General features: G+C 41.1%; 1 protein-coding gene across 3 annotated transcripts in view; it reads left to right on the top strand.

Moving 5' to 3' along the window:
- Nucleotides 1–16,100, top strand: part of syt7b (synaptotagmin VIIb) — a 152,064-nt gene that overhangs the window by 64,173 nt on the left and 71,791 nt on the right. For all 3 annotated transcript variants that reach the window (XM_061703018.1, XM_061703001.1, XM_061703010.1), the window contains exon 2: nt 1,010–1,113. In XM_061703018.1, coding sequence (XP_061559002.1) covers nt 1,010–1,113 — 104 coding nt within the window. The remainder of the gene's footprint in view (nt 1–1,009; nt 1,114–16,100) is intronic.

Raw genomic sequence — 16,100 nt, 5'->3', positions numbered from 1 at the left:
TTTTGCGAGCTAGATGCGACTGACAGTACGATTAGTCAGGACGATCTGGCGATGAGGTGGCGTTCGGGACCGGCTTAAGTACACCATTGATGAAGATGGGTTGCAGTTTGTCCCGGCTGCAACTGGGAGAGACGAGTTGGAGCTCCTGCACCATAGACACAACCATGAACACACACACACACACACATACACTCCCAAAGAAGGAGGCGTTCAGGGTGCTGAGGCAGCAGCCCTGACAAAATGCGAGATTGAATGTATTCTACATATAAAGCATATTTAAAGCAATTGATGGATGGAAATGAAAAGAGTGTGAGAAAAGATAGTAGAGAGTGTGCTTTAATTGAACTAAAAATGGTCTCCGTAATCTACAGTCTCTGTTATGCTTAAAACATTTATGAGTGTTTGTGATTTGGAGGGGATAAAAAGAGTGATCGAGTGGTTTGATTAATTTTGCAGGTGGAAAAAATGTGGCACTTGTGAGCTCACTGTTTGCAGCGTTGAGTGTTTCTAATTGAAAGAGATAGAGAAGATAAGTTGCCATGTATCAAGGCAGCAAGCAAGTTGCTGAAGGATTTACAGCATAGCTGCGAGAGAAAACGGAAGCGAGTAATTGCATGGCTTGTGACCCTTAATATGATCTCTTCCTGACATGTGCACATACTCTATTTATATACACAGAGCACGAGCATGAAACATTTATCTTGCTTTTTACACTTTTCAGTCTCGCTGATAACAACTATCGGATGATGATGAATGTAGTAAGAAAGAAAGAAAGAAAGAAAGAAAGAAAGAAAGAAAGAAAGAAAGAAAGAAAACCTGGCCAGAGCATCATATAAGGCTTTGCTCCCAGTTGCAATAATGGATTCCTAAAATATGTTCTGAAAGACTTCTGTAACACTTCTGTTACTTTCCCAATCCAGTTGGAACACAAAACAAGGATGTTTTAATTGAAACCTCAACTAATGTTCTCCTCTTTGTTTGTCCCCCTTTCCCTGTCCCTCTCACTTAGGCTCAGTGTCTCTCAGTGTATTCCTGGTTTCTTTGGCATTCCTAGTATGTGTCCTTTGGCTGATAGCTCTATGTGGTGTCTGCACTTGGTGTCAGCGTAAATTGGTAAGTAACAGAACTTATTTCAATCAATCAGTCTCTCTGTCAGTCATTCAATCATTCCAATCCAAAAACTGCTACAGGATAGGGGCTTTTCCACCTGCCAGCCCAGGAACTTTGAGTTCCTGGTAGCAAAAGTTTCCTGAGTTTTGCATTTCCATCACACCTATTAATTCAGGACAGCTTAACCAAATGAGGCTGATGTTGCTCATTACAGACATCTACTTGATCGAAAAAAATATGCTTGTAACTCTAGTTTTCAAGTTAATGTTTTACTTTATATCAGTCGTGTCGCTAGGTCGATTTTGGGGGGCTGAAGCCCCTCTAAATGAAATTTTTGTACACAAAAATATAACTATTATTGAAAATAATCAAAAATTTCTGATCAGGCCCCCACACCCCCAGTTGACAAAAATGTTGGTTTTGATTTGATTGCAGCCACCCACTTTTCAAGTGGGCAAATGTATTGGAACAGACATTATTAAATTAACTTAAAGCAGATAAATTACATGTAACATGCTCTCAATTTATTTTGTGCATGTATTATAAAGACAGCACGGCCATTTAATATTTGGTGGCATAATCCTTACTTGCAATAACTGCATCAAGCCTGCAACCCACTGACTTCACCAGACTGTTGCATTGTTCATTTTAAATGCTTTTTCAGGCCTTTACTGCAGACTTTTACAGTTCTTGTTTGTTTCTGGGGGTTTCTCCCTTCAGTCTCCTCTTCAGGAGGTAAAATGCATGCTTTATTGGGTTAAGGTCCGGTGATCGACTTGGGCAGTCTAAGACCTTCCACATTTCCCCCCTGATGAAGTCCTTTGTTATGTTGGCAGTGTGTTTTGGGTCATTGTCTTGTTGCATGATGAAGCTTCTCCTGATTAGTTTGGATGCATTTTTCTGTAAATTGCCAGACAAAATGGTTTTATAGACTTCAGAATTCATTCTGCTGTTCCCATCATGAGTTACATCATCAATAAAGACTAGTGAGCCCGTTCCAGCCATGCAAGCCCAAGCCATGACATTACCTCCTCTCTTGTGTTAGAGTGACTAAAAATGCAATTTTGCACCCTCTATTTGGGATATCAACAAAATACCGCAATCTTAACAAATCACATGTAACATGGCCACCATTTTTTTCATGTCTATGTGACTTCAACTAGCGAGCCATTCGTATGTGTAAAGTTTGGCCACTTGATAAGTGAGAGTGTGGAGGACCGCAGCCCAGCTTGTCGGCTTCATGGTTTTGGACAGCTTGTATCCTGTATTTAAAAGCAGTTTTTTTGCTTTGTCAGTGGAAGAGGCAAACAAATATTACGTAGGTACATAAAATAAATTGATCATTCTGATCGTTTGGGGGATGCCAAGAACAGCATAAAAGCCGTGTTTTCTTTTCTTTAACGTGGCCCGAGTGCAAAGCAATTTGATGTACAAGCATGTGCCCATCCTGAACATGAACATGTTCAAACACCTTCCAGTTGGTCCTGTCGAAACCAGTCCTGAAGCTGTTGAAAGGCACCATTTGGCCAAGTCTAAAAGGTGTTTGTGATGGTAAAAGCAGTTTTCAGCATAAGATTAATTATTGTAATCCAAGGGGACATTTTTCATCGGTCCAAAAGCACGTGAGAGAGTAAGGAAGGGCTCCTTTCATTAAACTCTTTACCGGTCATGTTTTGACAGGTTTATGGCTTTGACCTTTAGGGGGTTTGATTTCATCGCGTGACATCATATGATTTATGACCTTGTTTTGATGGGTAGTGCCTTGGGGAGGAGACCTCTTGAGGTCAGACAGAGTTCACAGAAAGTCACGTTATGTCATTATGGCTTCCTCTACCGGTCATAAAACAATACAACCGGTACTTCAAAGGGTTATAAACAATAAAAGTGGTACTTCAAAGGGTTCACGAGCTGCCACCTGGCACTTCAAGGGGTTATTAAACAATAAAACTGCTACTTCAAAGGGTCATGAAACAATAAAACTGGCACTTCAAAAGGTCAAACAATAAAACTGCCACTTCAAAGGGTTATGAAACAATAAAACTGTCACTTCAAAGGGGCGTGAGCGGCCACCTGGCACTTCAAGAGGTTATAAAAACAATATAACTGGTACTTTAAAGGGTTACGAAGCAATAAAAACATCAGGGGGAGGGCTCACGCGAGGTTGCCCTCTCCCCAAGAAAATGCCCGGGCAGATGTCTGGAGAGAGTCAGAGGGAGGAGGGGGTGCGGTCAAATATGTTGTGACATGTCTGGTCAAGAAAGAAGGGGCTGACAAAGGCTCAGTGGGAGGAGTCTATCAGCTTTTAGCAGAAACTATTGGTACTTAGGTATTGAAGGGTGGTGGAACACTCAAGTAGGAGTGGGTGTCAGGTTTGTTAAAACCAACAAATGTTAAACAACAGAGAGTCATAAAACTGTACATCAATGAGGCTTTCAAGCCAGATTCCAAACGTGACTGTTTCTGGCAGCAAAGGGGGGAAGTAAGGCGGTTGTTTAAATCAAAACTCTGCATCTTTTGCACAATTGTCAAAAAACAAACAAAAACAAAAAAATATACCGGCATTACCAGACAACTAGCAACCCCTTATTGCTCAGTGACTGTTTTTTTCTTTTTGTCAATGTCTTTATGTCACAAAAGTGTTCTCTGTCAATTGACTGTCTGTTGTCGTACTAGAGCGGCTCGAACTACCGGAGACAAATTCCTTGTGTGTTTTTTTGGACATACTTGGCAAATAAAGATGATTCTGATTCTGATAAGGTTAAACAATACAACCATTATTTCAAAGAGTCGTAAACTATACAGGCCATTATATTGCCTACTGTAAGCTAATAAAGTGTTGCCTGGAATGAGGAAGGCATCAGCAGGAGGACCAGCAGTCATGCATGCACAACTGTCTGTGTATGGAAGGGGCAGCATTAAAAGCACTAAAAACATAATTTCCGACACATCTATCATTAATATGTAATTTATTTTATAGTACTGATAAACGCAACAAATAGCGATCTCCTTGCCATGTCAACAAACCCAAAGACCACGTACGCGAGCGTATCTGTGTGACAACAGTGCAGGAACAGGAGAGAGAGAGAGGGAGGTTATTTTAAAGCATAGCAAAAAACATCTTTACATCAAAACTATTCAATAGCAGTATTCATCACAGTCTTGCCATTGCCTCTGAAAGAATGGACTGAGAGGATAGAAGCATTCTCGGAAAGAATCTCCGCCTTGTTTTGAGGAACTGCCTATGGTATAACCAGTGATGCCGGTAATGCGTCCCAAAATGTGGTCCGGTGTTTTCATAAGTAATCTAACACGTTACTTTTTATATAAGAGTAATCAGATTACTGTTACTTTGATTTAGCTGCCAATAGTTACTTTTTACTATGCTATTTATGGTCAGGCAATAGATATTTATCAATAACAAACTACAGTGCTTGGGAACATGAGGCAAGTCAATAACCAAGACACTTGATTCAGTGACAGTGCATGTCATAAGTGTAGACCAATTTTAGGCCTTTGTTTTACAACCCCAATTTCAATGAAGTCAGGACGTTGTGTTAAACATAAATGAAAACGGAATACAATGATTTGCAAATCATGTTCAACCAATATTTAATTGAATACACTACAAAGACAAGATATGTAATGTTCAAACTGATAAACTGTATTGTTTTTCGCAAGTAATTATTAACTGAATTTTATGGCTGCAACACGTTCCCAAAAAGCTGGGACAGGTGGAAAAAAAGACTGAGAAAGTTGAGGAATGCTCATCAAACACCTGTTTGGAACATCCCACAGGTGAACAGGCTAATTGGGAACAGGTGGGTGCCATGATTGGGTATAAAAGGAGCTTCCCTGAATTGCTCAGTCATTCACAAGCAAAGATGGGGCGAGGTTCACCTTTTTGTGAACAAGTGTGTGAGAAAATAGTCGAACAGTTTAAGGACAATGTTCCTCAACGTACAATTGCAAGTAATTTAGGGATTTCTTCATCTACGGTCCATATCATCAAAAAATTCGGAGAATCTGGAGAAATCACTGCATGTAAGCGGCAAGGCCGAAAACCAACATTTAATGCCCGTGACCTTCGATCGCTCAGGCAGCACTGCATCAAAAACCGACATCAATGGTTACAGGATACCACCACATGGGCTCAGGAACACTTCAGAAAACCAATGTCAGTAAATACAGTTCGACGCTACATCCGTAAGTGCAACTTGAAACTCTACTATACAAAGCAAAACCCATTTATCAACAACACCCAGAAACACCACCGGCTTCGCTGGGCCCAAGCTCATCTCGGATGGACTGATGCAAAGTGGAAAAGTGTTCTGTGGTACGACGAGTCCACATTTGAAATTGTTTTTGGAAATTATGGACGTTGTGTTGGACGCAAAGTTGAAAAGCCAGCATCTGTGATGGTATGGTGCTGTGTTAGTGCCAATGGCATGGGTAACTTACATATCTGTGAAGGCACCATTAATGCTGAAAGGTACATGCAGGTTTTGGAGAAACATATGCTGCCATCCAAGCAACGTCTTTTTCATGGACGCTCCTGCTTATTTCAGCAAGACAATTCAAAACCACATTCTGCACGTGTTACAGTAGCGTGGCGTCATAGTAAGAGTGCGGGGACTCGACTGGCCTGCCTGCAGTCCAGACCTGTCTCCCATTGAAAATGTGTGGCGCATTATGAAGCGTTATTTATTAGTATTTTGTATTTGACAATTGCAAAAATATGACTAGCATTTCCTGCATATCTTAAGTTTTAACATTAGAGCTATTATTCCAATAACATTTTCTAACTGTATGCTTTTATCAACTAATGCTAACGTCAACATTTCAAGAATTCCGATTGGTTGTATTTCTGATCATAAAAAAGGGGTGTATCCATCTCATCACAGCTGACCTGACCAGTCAATTTTTGCTAAACACAATGGACCCATAACTCGAATCAACTACCAGTATGTGTAATATTCAGTGCAACTTTCTCAATCTATCCATTTTCTTGACCACTTCTCCTCACTAGGGTCACGGGCGTGCTGGAGCCTATCCCAGCTTTCCTCGGGCGAGAACCTGAACCGGTCGCCAGCTAATCACAGGGCACATAGAAACAAACAACCATTCACACTCACATTCACACCTACGGGCTATTTAGAGTCTTCAATCAACATTCAATAAATATTACAACAATACGAAGACACATCGTGTACTCATGAAGATAAATACACCTCTGACCACAACATTTATTATTTATTGTTTTAGTTAAAGCAGCATGGTGGGCAACTGGTTAACACATCTGTCTCATAGGACCTGGATTCAAATATGGCCTCACCAGTCTGGATTTTGCATGTTCTCCCCGTGCCTGCGTGGGTTTTCTCTGGGTACTCCGGTTTCCTTCCACGTCCCAAAAATATGAATAGTAGGTTAATTAAAGACTCTAAATTGTCCGTAAGTGTGAATGATTGTTTCTTTATATGTGCCCTGCGATTGGTTGGCAACCCGTTCAGGGTGTACCCTGCCACGTTTGGTTTCTGAAGGCACTGGAGGCAAGGAAGTGGAGGACCCAAGTGCAGGGAAGCAGGGAGGCAAGGCAGGAGTGCAGGAGTCTCACAAATGATATTTAATTCCAAAAACAAAAATGACAAACAAAGTACATGGAAAACTATAAATACTAATTTAACAAAGTCCAAAAATCTATAATCAAAGTAACAAAGAAACATGGAAACCAAAATACTGACCACTAATCAACATGACAGGATATGGAAACATGGGGTGAGACAAGATTACCTTTGACATATGACAATGACAACTGACAAAGACAATGAAATGAAAGAAATGAGACAATGTGGAACACCTGGATAAGACGCGAGTGGCTGGAGGGAGCTGATTGGTTGACACAAGGTAGGTTGATGAGAACAGCTGGACACAATAACTAAATGAGCACACAAAACATGAAAAACATGGAACACAGAAAAACATGAAACAAAACCAAACACAACCCAAACCAAAACACAGACCATGACATAACAGTACTTAACACGAGTACAATTTTTGACAACTTTACCGACCAGCACATGTACACAGACCAGAAAATATGTGATCATAGGCAGTAGTAATAAGTAAATAATCCATCAACGACCAGTTTTTAACTGTAATGCGAGTGTGTAAAGAAGTTAAATCACTGATTAAACAACAACATTCACAACCGATATACAGTAATTCCCTGTACACAATTTACCTCAAAAAGCTACAACCTGTGCTGCTAACTAGATTTTTAGTTTATCCGCATCAATATCATGTTTCAAAATGAGTAGGTTACTGCACTTACTCAGTACTCATGTAGTTTTTCAGTATTTATTAAAAGGGCTACTTTTTATTTTTACTCGGGCCATATTATTCGAAAGTACATACTTCTATCCAAGTACAATTTTTGACAGCATTACCTACTACGTACACATACAGCAGAAATTAGAGGGTCCATCATACTACACACTAATCACTGATAGTAAAAAAGCCAAATGTCAAATTGGACGTTAGAGCAAAGATCCTTCAGTATTTGGTAGGCCGGCCACGCCGACCATTGTTCCATAATTTCTCCATGTGAGGTTAATGGCTCGCCCTATGATTCTCTGGAATCCTAAAGCTTTAGAAATGGCTTTGTAACCCTTTCCAGACTGATAGATGTCAATAACTTTATTTCTTGACTGTTCTTGAATTCATTTGGAGCGTGTCATTTTGTTGCAGCTTTTGTCCGACTTGATTATGTCAGACAGGTTCTGTTGAAATGATTTCTTGATTTAACCGGTCTGGAAGTAAACAGGCTTGGGTGTGATCAGTGAAAGTTAACCAAAATTTGTGATTAACCACAATTAATTCATGATTTAACAATGGCGTAGTTACCTTTTCACACCAGGCCAGGTAACGTTGAAAATATTTTTTTCTTTAATAAATGAAATCACCATTTAAAAACAGCATTTTAAGTTCACTTGGGTTATATTTGTCTGATATTTACAGTTGTTTGATGATCTTAAACATTAAAGTGAGCAAACTATGCGAAGCTATAAGAATTCGAGAAGGGGGCCCAATACTTTTTAACGGCACTGTACGTCGCCCCCCCCCCCCCCCCCCCCCCAAAAATAACAAACAAGAGTAAATGTCATGCCCCATCTACCTCACGGAATGCTATTGGGCTATCAAACCACAAACCTTGTACATCGCTGAACTTTGACAGTCTAATTGTTCAAATTGTAATTAAGAACTTATTCAAAGTGTTGTCTTTTAATGCAGCCCTATGAGGGGCACAAGTCAGTGCAAACTGTAGGCCGGTCCCAAGCCCGGATAAATGCAGAGGGTTGCATCAGGAAGGGTATTCGGCTTAAAACCTTGCCAAACAAATATGAGCGTTGATCCAAAGAATTCCATACCGGATCGGTCGTGGCCCGGGTTAACAACGTCCGCCACCGGCGCCGTCAATCTGCGGGGCGCCGTTGGAAATTCAGCGACTGTGGGTCAAAGTCAAAGAAGAAGAAGAGGTGGAAAGCGGGTTCTTCGGCAGAAAGAGAAGAGGGAAACACAGAGCCTAGAACTGAATGTGGGGACTTTGAATGTTGGGACTATGACAGTAAAATCTCGGGAGTTGGTTGACATGATTAGGAGGTTGATATATTGTGTGTCCAGGAGACCAGGTGGAAAGGCAGCTTGTTCAATAGAATTCTAGTGAGTGAGAAGATGCCTGAGGAATGGAGGAAAAGTGTACTGGTGCCCATTTTTAAGAACAAAGGTGATGTGCAGAGCTGTGGCAACTATAGAGGAATAAAGTTGATGAGCCACACAATGAAGTTATTGGAAAGAGTAGTGGAGGCTAGACTCAGGACAGAAGTGAGTATTTGCGAGCAACAGTATGGTTTCATGCCTAGAAAGAGTACCACAGATGCATTATTTGCCTTGAGGATGTTGATGGAAAAGTACAGAGAAGGTCAGAAGGAGCTACATTGTGTCTTTGTGGATCTAGAGAAAGCCTATGACAGAGTACCCAGAGAGGAACTGTGGTACTGCATGCGGAAGTCTGTAGTGGCAGAGAAGTATGTTAGAATAATACAGGACATGTACGAGGGCAGCAGAACAGCGGTGAGGTGTGCTGTAGGTGTGACAGAAGAATTTAAGGTGGACGTGGGACTGCATCAGGGTTCAGCCCTGAGCCCCTTCCTTTTTGCAGTGGTGATGTATAGGCTGACAGATGAGGTTAGACTGGAATCCCCGTGGACCATGATGTTTGCAGATAACAATGTGATATGCTGTGAAAGCAGGGAGCAGCTGGAGGAACAGTTAGAAAGATGGAGGCATGCACTGGAAAGAAGTGAATGAAGATTAGCTGAAGTAAAACAGAATATATGTGCATGAATGAGAGGGGTGGTGGGGGAAGAGTGAGGCTACAGGGAGAAGAGATAGCAAGGGTGGAGGACTTTAAATACTTGGGGTCAACCGTACAGAGCAATGGTGAGTGTGGTCAGGAAGTGAAGAAACGGGTCCAAGCAGGTTGAAACGGGTGGAGGAAGGTGTCAGGTGTGTTATGTGACATAAGAGTCTCTGCTAGGATGAAGGGCAAAGTTTATAAAACAGTGGTGAGATTAAACAATTCCATGATGTATGGATTAGAGACAGTGGCACTGAAGAGATAACAGGAAGCAGAGCTGGAGGTGGCGGAAATGAAGATGTTGAGGTTCGCTCTTGGAGTGACCAGGTTGGATAAAATTAGAAATTAGCTCATCAGAGGGACAGCCGAGGTTCGATGTTTTGGAGACAAAGTTAGAGAAAGCAGACTTCAATGGTTTGGACACGTCCAGAGGAGAAATAGTGAGTATATTGGTAGAAGGATGATGAGGATGGCGCTGCCAGGCAAGAGAGCTAGAGGAAGACCAAAGAGAAGGTTGATAGATGTCGTGAGGGAAGACATGATGGCAGTTGGTGTTCGAGAGTAGGATGCAGGAGATAGGCTTACATGGAAAAGGATGACGCGCTGTGGCGACCCCTAACGGGACAAGCCGAAAGGAAAAGAAGAATTCAAAGTGTTGTCTTTTATTGTAAAAAAGCTCAAATAAATAAATATCAAAACTGAGATCCTAGTTATCATCCATCTATCCATCCATTTTCTGATCCACTTCACCTCACTCGGGTCGCGGGCGTGCTGGAGCCTATCCCAGCTGTCATCGGGCAGGAGGCGGGGTACACCCTGAACTGGTTGCCAGCCAATCGCAGGGCACATACAAACAAACAACCATTCGCACTCACATTCACACCTACGGGCAATTTAGAGTCTCCAATTAATGTTTTTGGGATGTGGAAGGAAACCCGGAGAAAACCCACGCAGGCACGGGGAGAACATGCAAACTCCACATAGGTGGGACCGGGGATTGAACCCGGGTTCTCAGAACTGTGAGGCTGACGCTCTAACCAGTCGTCCACCGTGCCGCCTCCTAGTTACCAATTACGTATAATTTCCTCCAACAACTTTCCTTCCTTGATTCAATTGACAAGGGAAACACCCCCCCTTTTATTGGGTCATCTTGTGATATCAGCATGTCTCAACACATGCCTTGTTCACCTATGACGAGTCCAATGCTTCAATGTTGCAAATAAAACATTTGTTTCTGCTTTTATGACGTAGTTTTTTGCTTAGACACCGACGTAGCGTAGTTCAGCCCATGAGACAGATACAGGCAGAATACAGAACTATTCAATGATTAAGATCATTTAATCATAAAAAAAGCAGATTCCACTACAAGGCATGACACAATTGGAACCATCGCACAGATTTTTGAAAGTGAACAGATAGAATATCATGAATTATGTTTGTATTTTTCCCCTCACACATAAAAACAATCAGGAATGAGTTGCAAAAGAAGCTTTTTTTTCTGAAAACACTTCCGTTGTAAGTGGCAGTGATGATGAATGGCCACCAAAAAAAATAGAGGCTTCAAGATTTTTATCACCACTCTCAGTTGAAGTTTCCTGTCAAACTTAACATAAAACAAGAGGGAATTACATGTTGAGTATTTAAAACAACCACTCAGCTTTGGGCAAGTGAGCGAGGTTAATGCTGACAAAACAAACAAAAGCCGTAGACAGGCTAACAAAATGGGTTTGTATGTGAATATGAGTGGAGTATGATAAACTATATAACCCACGCCATCAAACGGCGCAATATTTGAATATTTGAATTTAATTCCTATTTAATTCCTATGATATATTTGTATCTATTTGACGATCATGAATTGAAAAAAAAAATACATAATGAAATACAAGTCACTCACCAGTTACTCAATAGTCAAGTCGTTTTTTTCTCACTGAACACTTAACTTTAGTGTTGATTTGGAGGACTACCGTATTTTCACGACCATAAGGCACACTTAAAAGTCTTAAATTTTCTCCAAAATGGACGGGCGCCTTATAATGCGGCGCGCCTTATGTGTGCACCGAGTTCCAAAATCTGTAAATGTTGTTGTGTGACTTTAAAGAGCGCTCCGCTTGACTGACTGGGAGCATTTCCTGCAGACACGCTGCTTATATAGAGGAAAGGCGGACGTGACTGAGGACAGCATGCGGACGTAAAGGGGGAAGGGTGCGCGTGACAGAGGATGCTAAAGACACGCGCCCAGTAGGTATATAGTTACGGTATGTGTATCGGTTTGGCTAAGTACCCCTGAAAATTGCACCTACGAAGAGACATGCTTACGAAGCACAGTTTAAACTGCAAGCTATCATTTCGCGGAGAAACATGGGAATCGAGCAGCTGCAGCCGCGAAAGAATTCAAGATCAACGAATCCATGGTTCGCAAGTGGAGGAAGCAGGAAAACGAGCTTTGCCAAGACGAAGCTGAGTTTTCGCGGGGAAAAAAAATAAAAACAAACCGCGGAAACAAGGCAAGGTGGCCTGAGTTGGAAGACCAACTCGAGCAATGGATTAATGAGCAAAGAACAGCCGGGAGAAGCGTCTCAACAGTCACCATTCGACTGAGTGCAATAATTTGGAGCTTGCCATCATTCCAGGAGGCTTGACGAAGGAACTCCAACCGCTGGACATCGGTGTAAACCGGGTGTTCAAAATGACATTGCGAGCGGCATGGGAGCGATGGATGACAACCCTAACCCTAACCCTTCATAAGGAGTGGACTGTGGCTGGTTTCAGTGCATCAAGAACCACCACATACAGACCTCTGCATGACATGGGCTACAGCTGTAGAATTCCATGTGTCAAGCGATTCCTAAACCAAAAACAACATCAGAAGCATCTGTGCTGGGCTAAGGAGAAAAAGTACTGGTCTGTTGCCTAGTGGTCCCAAGTCCTCTTTTCAGATGACAGTAAATTTTGCATTTCATTTGGAAATCAAGGTTCCATAGTCTGGAGTAAAACTGGATAAGCACAAAAGTCAAGCTGCTTAAAGTCCAGTATGAAATTTCCATAGAAATGGTTTGGGGAGCCATGTCATTTGCTGGTGTGGGTCCATTGTCTTTTATCAAGTCCACATCAATGCAGCTGTCTATCAGGAAATTTTAGAACACTTGGTGCTTCCTGCTGCCTATGAGCTTTTTGGAGACAATGATTTTATTTTCCAGCAGGATTTGGCACCTGCCCACAAAGCCAAAACTACCAATACCAGGTTTAATAGCCATGGAATAACAGTACTTGATTGGCCAGCAAACTTGCTGGACTTGAAACCCATTGAAAATTTATGGGGTATTGTCAAGAGGAAGATGAGGGAACAGAAACCCTGAAATGCAGATGATCTGAAGGACAATATCAAAGCAACTTGGGCTACAATAACACTTGAACTGCGCCAAAGGCTGATGCCACGCTGCCTTGAAGATGTAATTAATGCAAAAGGAGGCCCAACAAAGTACTGAGGCTATATTACTTTAAAACACTTTTCAGAAGGCCAACATTTCTGTGTTTAAGATCCTTTTTTGTTGGTCACGTGAAATATTCTAATTTGGTGAAATACTGGATTTATTTATTTCTACCATAATCATCAAAATTGAAACAAATAAAGGCTTGAAATATTTGTGTGGGGTGAACTAATATAAGTTTCACTTTTTGAAACAATTGAAATAAATAAAAACTTTTCCTCAATATTAAATTAAATACCTGTATACAAAGCTCACACATAGTATAGATGGTGATCAGGCGACTGCAGCTTATCAGCCATTCTGCAGCGTCTCCATGAAGCTTTGATCAGAAATAACAAGGAAATAAATAAGTTACTTTTCATTTGTGTTGCATGATTTATTTTGTTTTTTTTTCGGAGGGAAAACCTCCTGAAGAGTGAAGAAATAACTCAATATTTGCAACACTTCTCTGTGTTTTTCTCTCCCCCTGCTGAATATAGTTTCTGATTCCCGCCACCCCCACTAAAGCTGAGCATACACTGCATGTTTCCAAAATGTGAAATGTTGTCTGTCTCTAAATGAGCCTTGTGAAGTTGATCAAATGTTATAACGTGGTATTACCACTATCTACGGCAGAGGTCACCAACATGGTCCCCATGGGCATCAGGTAGGCCCAAGAACCACATGAGTAGCCTCTGGGCCTGTTCTAAAAATAGCTAGCCTAGATTGAACACTGTGATTTCCTCAACTCAACTCAACTCAGCACTTTAAAAACTAACACAGCTAAAACAAAGTAGGGGACACTGGGGTAAAGTGAGCATACTTACTCCCCTCTAGGCAAGCTAAGATGATGAAGCAGGAAAATTTACACATTTCCCATTCATTCAGGATGTTTCCTCACAACGGAAATGATCAGAATGTATTCAGGACAAAGGGTAGTGAAAATGTGAGTTTTAAAAAAAGGTGATCTTAAATCTAACTTTACCCCAGGTTTTGGGAAATCGAGGGGTAAACTGACACACTTTTTTCACTTTAAAACTAATCAATAGTTATTTTCCAAATACTTGAAAGTAAGTCGGAACAATGTTAAGCCACCAAATAAAACATAATGTAATGAAGTTGTATCTGTCCTTGACTGGACGTTAATCAGCCCTCGAATCAGACACATTATTGTCAGGAGAGTGCAGGTCAGGTAGATGCGGCCCTACTCGGAACGAGAGGAACTTCTGCTTAAACGTATATATTTCTCTCAGATAAACCAGAAAGCTGCCGTAAAACGTTAAATAACAAAGGTAAAACCCTGTGTTTTGTGTTATGCTTGTATGAGTGTGTGAATGTGTATGAACACCGAACCGTTTAACGTAAGTTAAGCTAAGTTAGCAATAGTACAGTAGTACAGCTGCTGAACCAACTTGTACAGCTGTAGGTCGGGAGGCTCTCCATGCTGGATCTATAAAAGTTTATCGGCAAGTGGTGGGGGAGCTGGGCTTGGCGTAGTTTCCTGGGGAAGTAGTCTTTGACATGCTTTCCTCACTGATGGGAGATGTTGGTCGACCAGGCGAGGTCTGCCGAGATGTGGTGTCGGAGGAATTTGAAGCTTTCCACCCTCTCTACCTCCTCTCCATCAATAAAAAGGGTGGTGTGCTCAGTTCTTTTGGATTTCGTGAAATCCAGGATCATTTCCTTCGTCTCTGCTGTATACAGACAGGTCCAGGTTGTTGATTTCACAACATCACCTGAGATGCCAGGCCTCCTCCCTGTAGTTTTACTCGTTTTGCTTGATCATTCTACAACGGACATTTAGTACAACATGGCATCAATAATACCTAGAACTGAAAGCAGATGGTTTTAATGACTAACACAATTAACATTTTTTGCCCTGCCATGTTCTAGCCATTGAAAATGACTGTCCACATGACTGCACCAATGTGGGCAGTCATGTTTTCATTTCATGATTCTATGACCTTGGACAAAATGTGTTCAGTCTGTGTTTACTCCATGTTGTTCATGCAGAGAACAAGGCTCAGGAGCCAGAGAGAGAGGTTTGAATATTTATCCCTGACAGCAAACACTGCTCTGTAATCATGGCTTTGTGCGCCACAAACTTTGTGTGTTGTGGCTGCTTGCTTTTTGCCTCCAGCACCATACTAATGATTCATATAGTAATAAGAATCACTCGGAGCAATTGGCAAAATGTGATTCCGCCAATGCAGTTTGATCCACATTGTATCATAAAGTATTTGCTTCTTGTCTGGTGGAACTAACTGCTTATACCAAAAGTTTACATACCCCTGTAAAATGTCAGCTAATTGATGATATTCTATTGTTTTTACAATGATTTGGAGGATTTTTTTCTGCAATTTAAAACAACTGCACAATATTTGAATTTGTAAAAATGTGTCTCTAAAGTCACAAAACTGCTGCCATACATGCTATCAAGTGAGACTTGAGCAAAAGCTCAGTCACCTTTTTAATTATTTTTTTTTTTTTGCACTTATTACAACTATCCCAACAATGGGTGTGTGTGAAAAAGACAGTACAACATGAATATAGAATGGAATTTACGAGAATATAAAGCAGTAAAATTCCAGTGTCACCACACACGTGTACAGTATCTTAACGTTTTATCAGAGATAAGGCACAGTAGTAGTTTGCTGCTTTTATATACTGTATTTTTTAAAATAACAGTGGTTTAGTTCTTTAAACTTCTGTAACACGAATGTTAAAAAGGGCGCATCTCTGGCAATCGTCAATAGTTAATATCCATCCATCCATTTTGTATAGTTTGTCCTCATTAGGGTTTAGGGTGACCTGGAGCCTATCCCAGCTTACTTTGGTGAGCGTCTGGTGCACCTTGTGCTGGTCACCAGCCAATCACAGGCCATATATAAACAAACAAACATTCACACTCACATTCACAACTATGAACAATTTAAGAGTTTTCAATTAATGCAAGATCAGGGAGAACATGGAAACTCCACACAGGGAGGCCAGAGCAGAAATCTGATTCCATGCAAACCAGTCCTAATGTCTGACCATTAGTTAATGTTTTGTTATATTGAGTATATTTTCTTCTTCTTGATTTATTACAGCTAACTGGCAACAAT

Source organism: Phycodurus eques, chromosome 2 (assembly GCF_024500275.1).
Source record: "Phycodurus eques isolate BA_2022a chromosome 2, UOR_Pequ_1.1, whole genome shotgun sequence".
NCBI classification, from domain to species: Eukaryota; Metazoa; Chordata; class Actinopteri; order Syngnathiformes; family Syngnathidae; genus Phycodurus; species Phycodurus eques.
The sequence above is the reverse complement of the archived record's forward strand: the minus strand, read 5'-3'. Positions and strand labels throughout refer to the sequence as shown.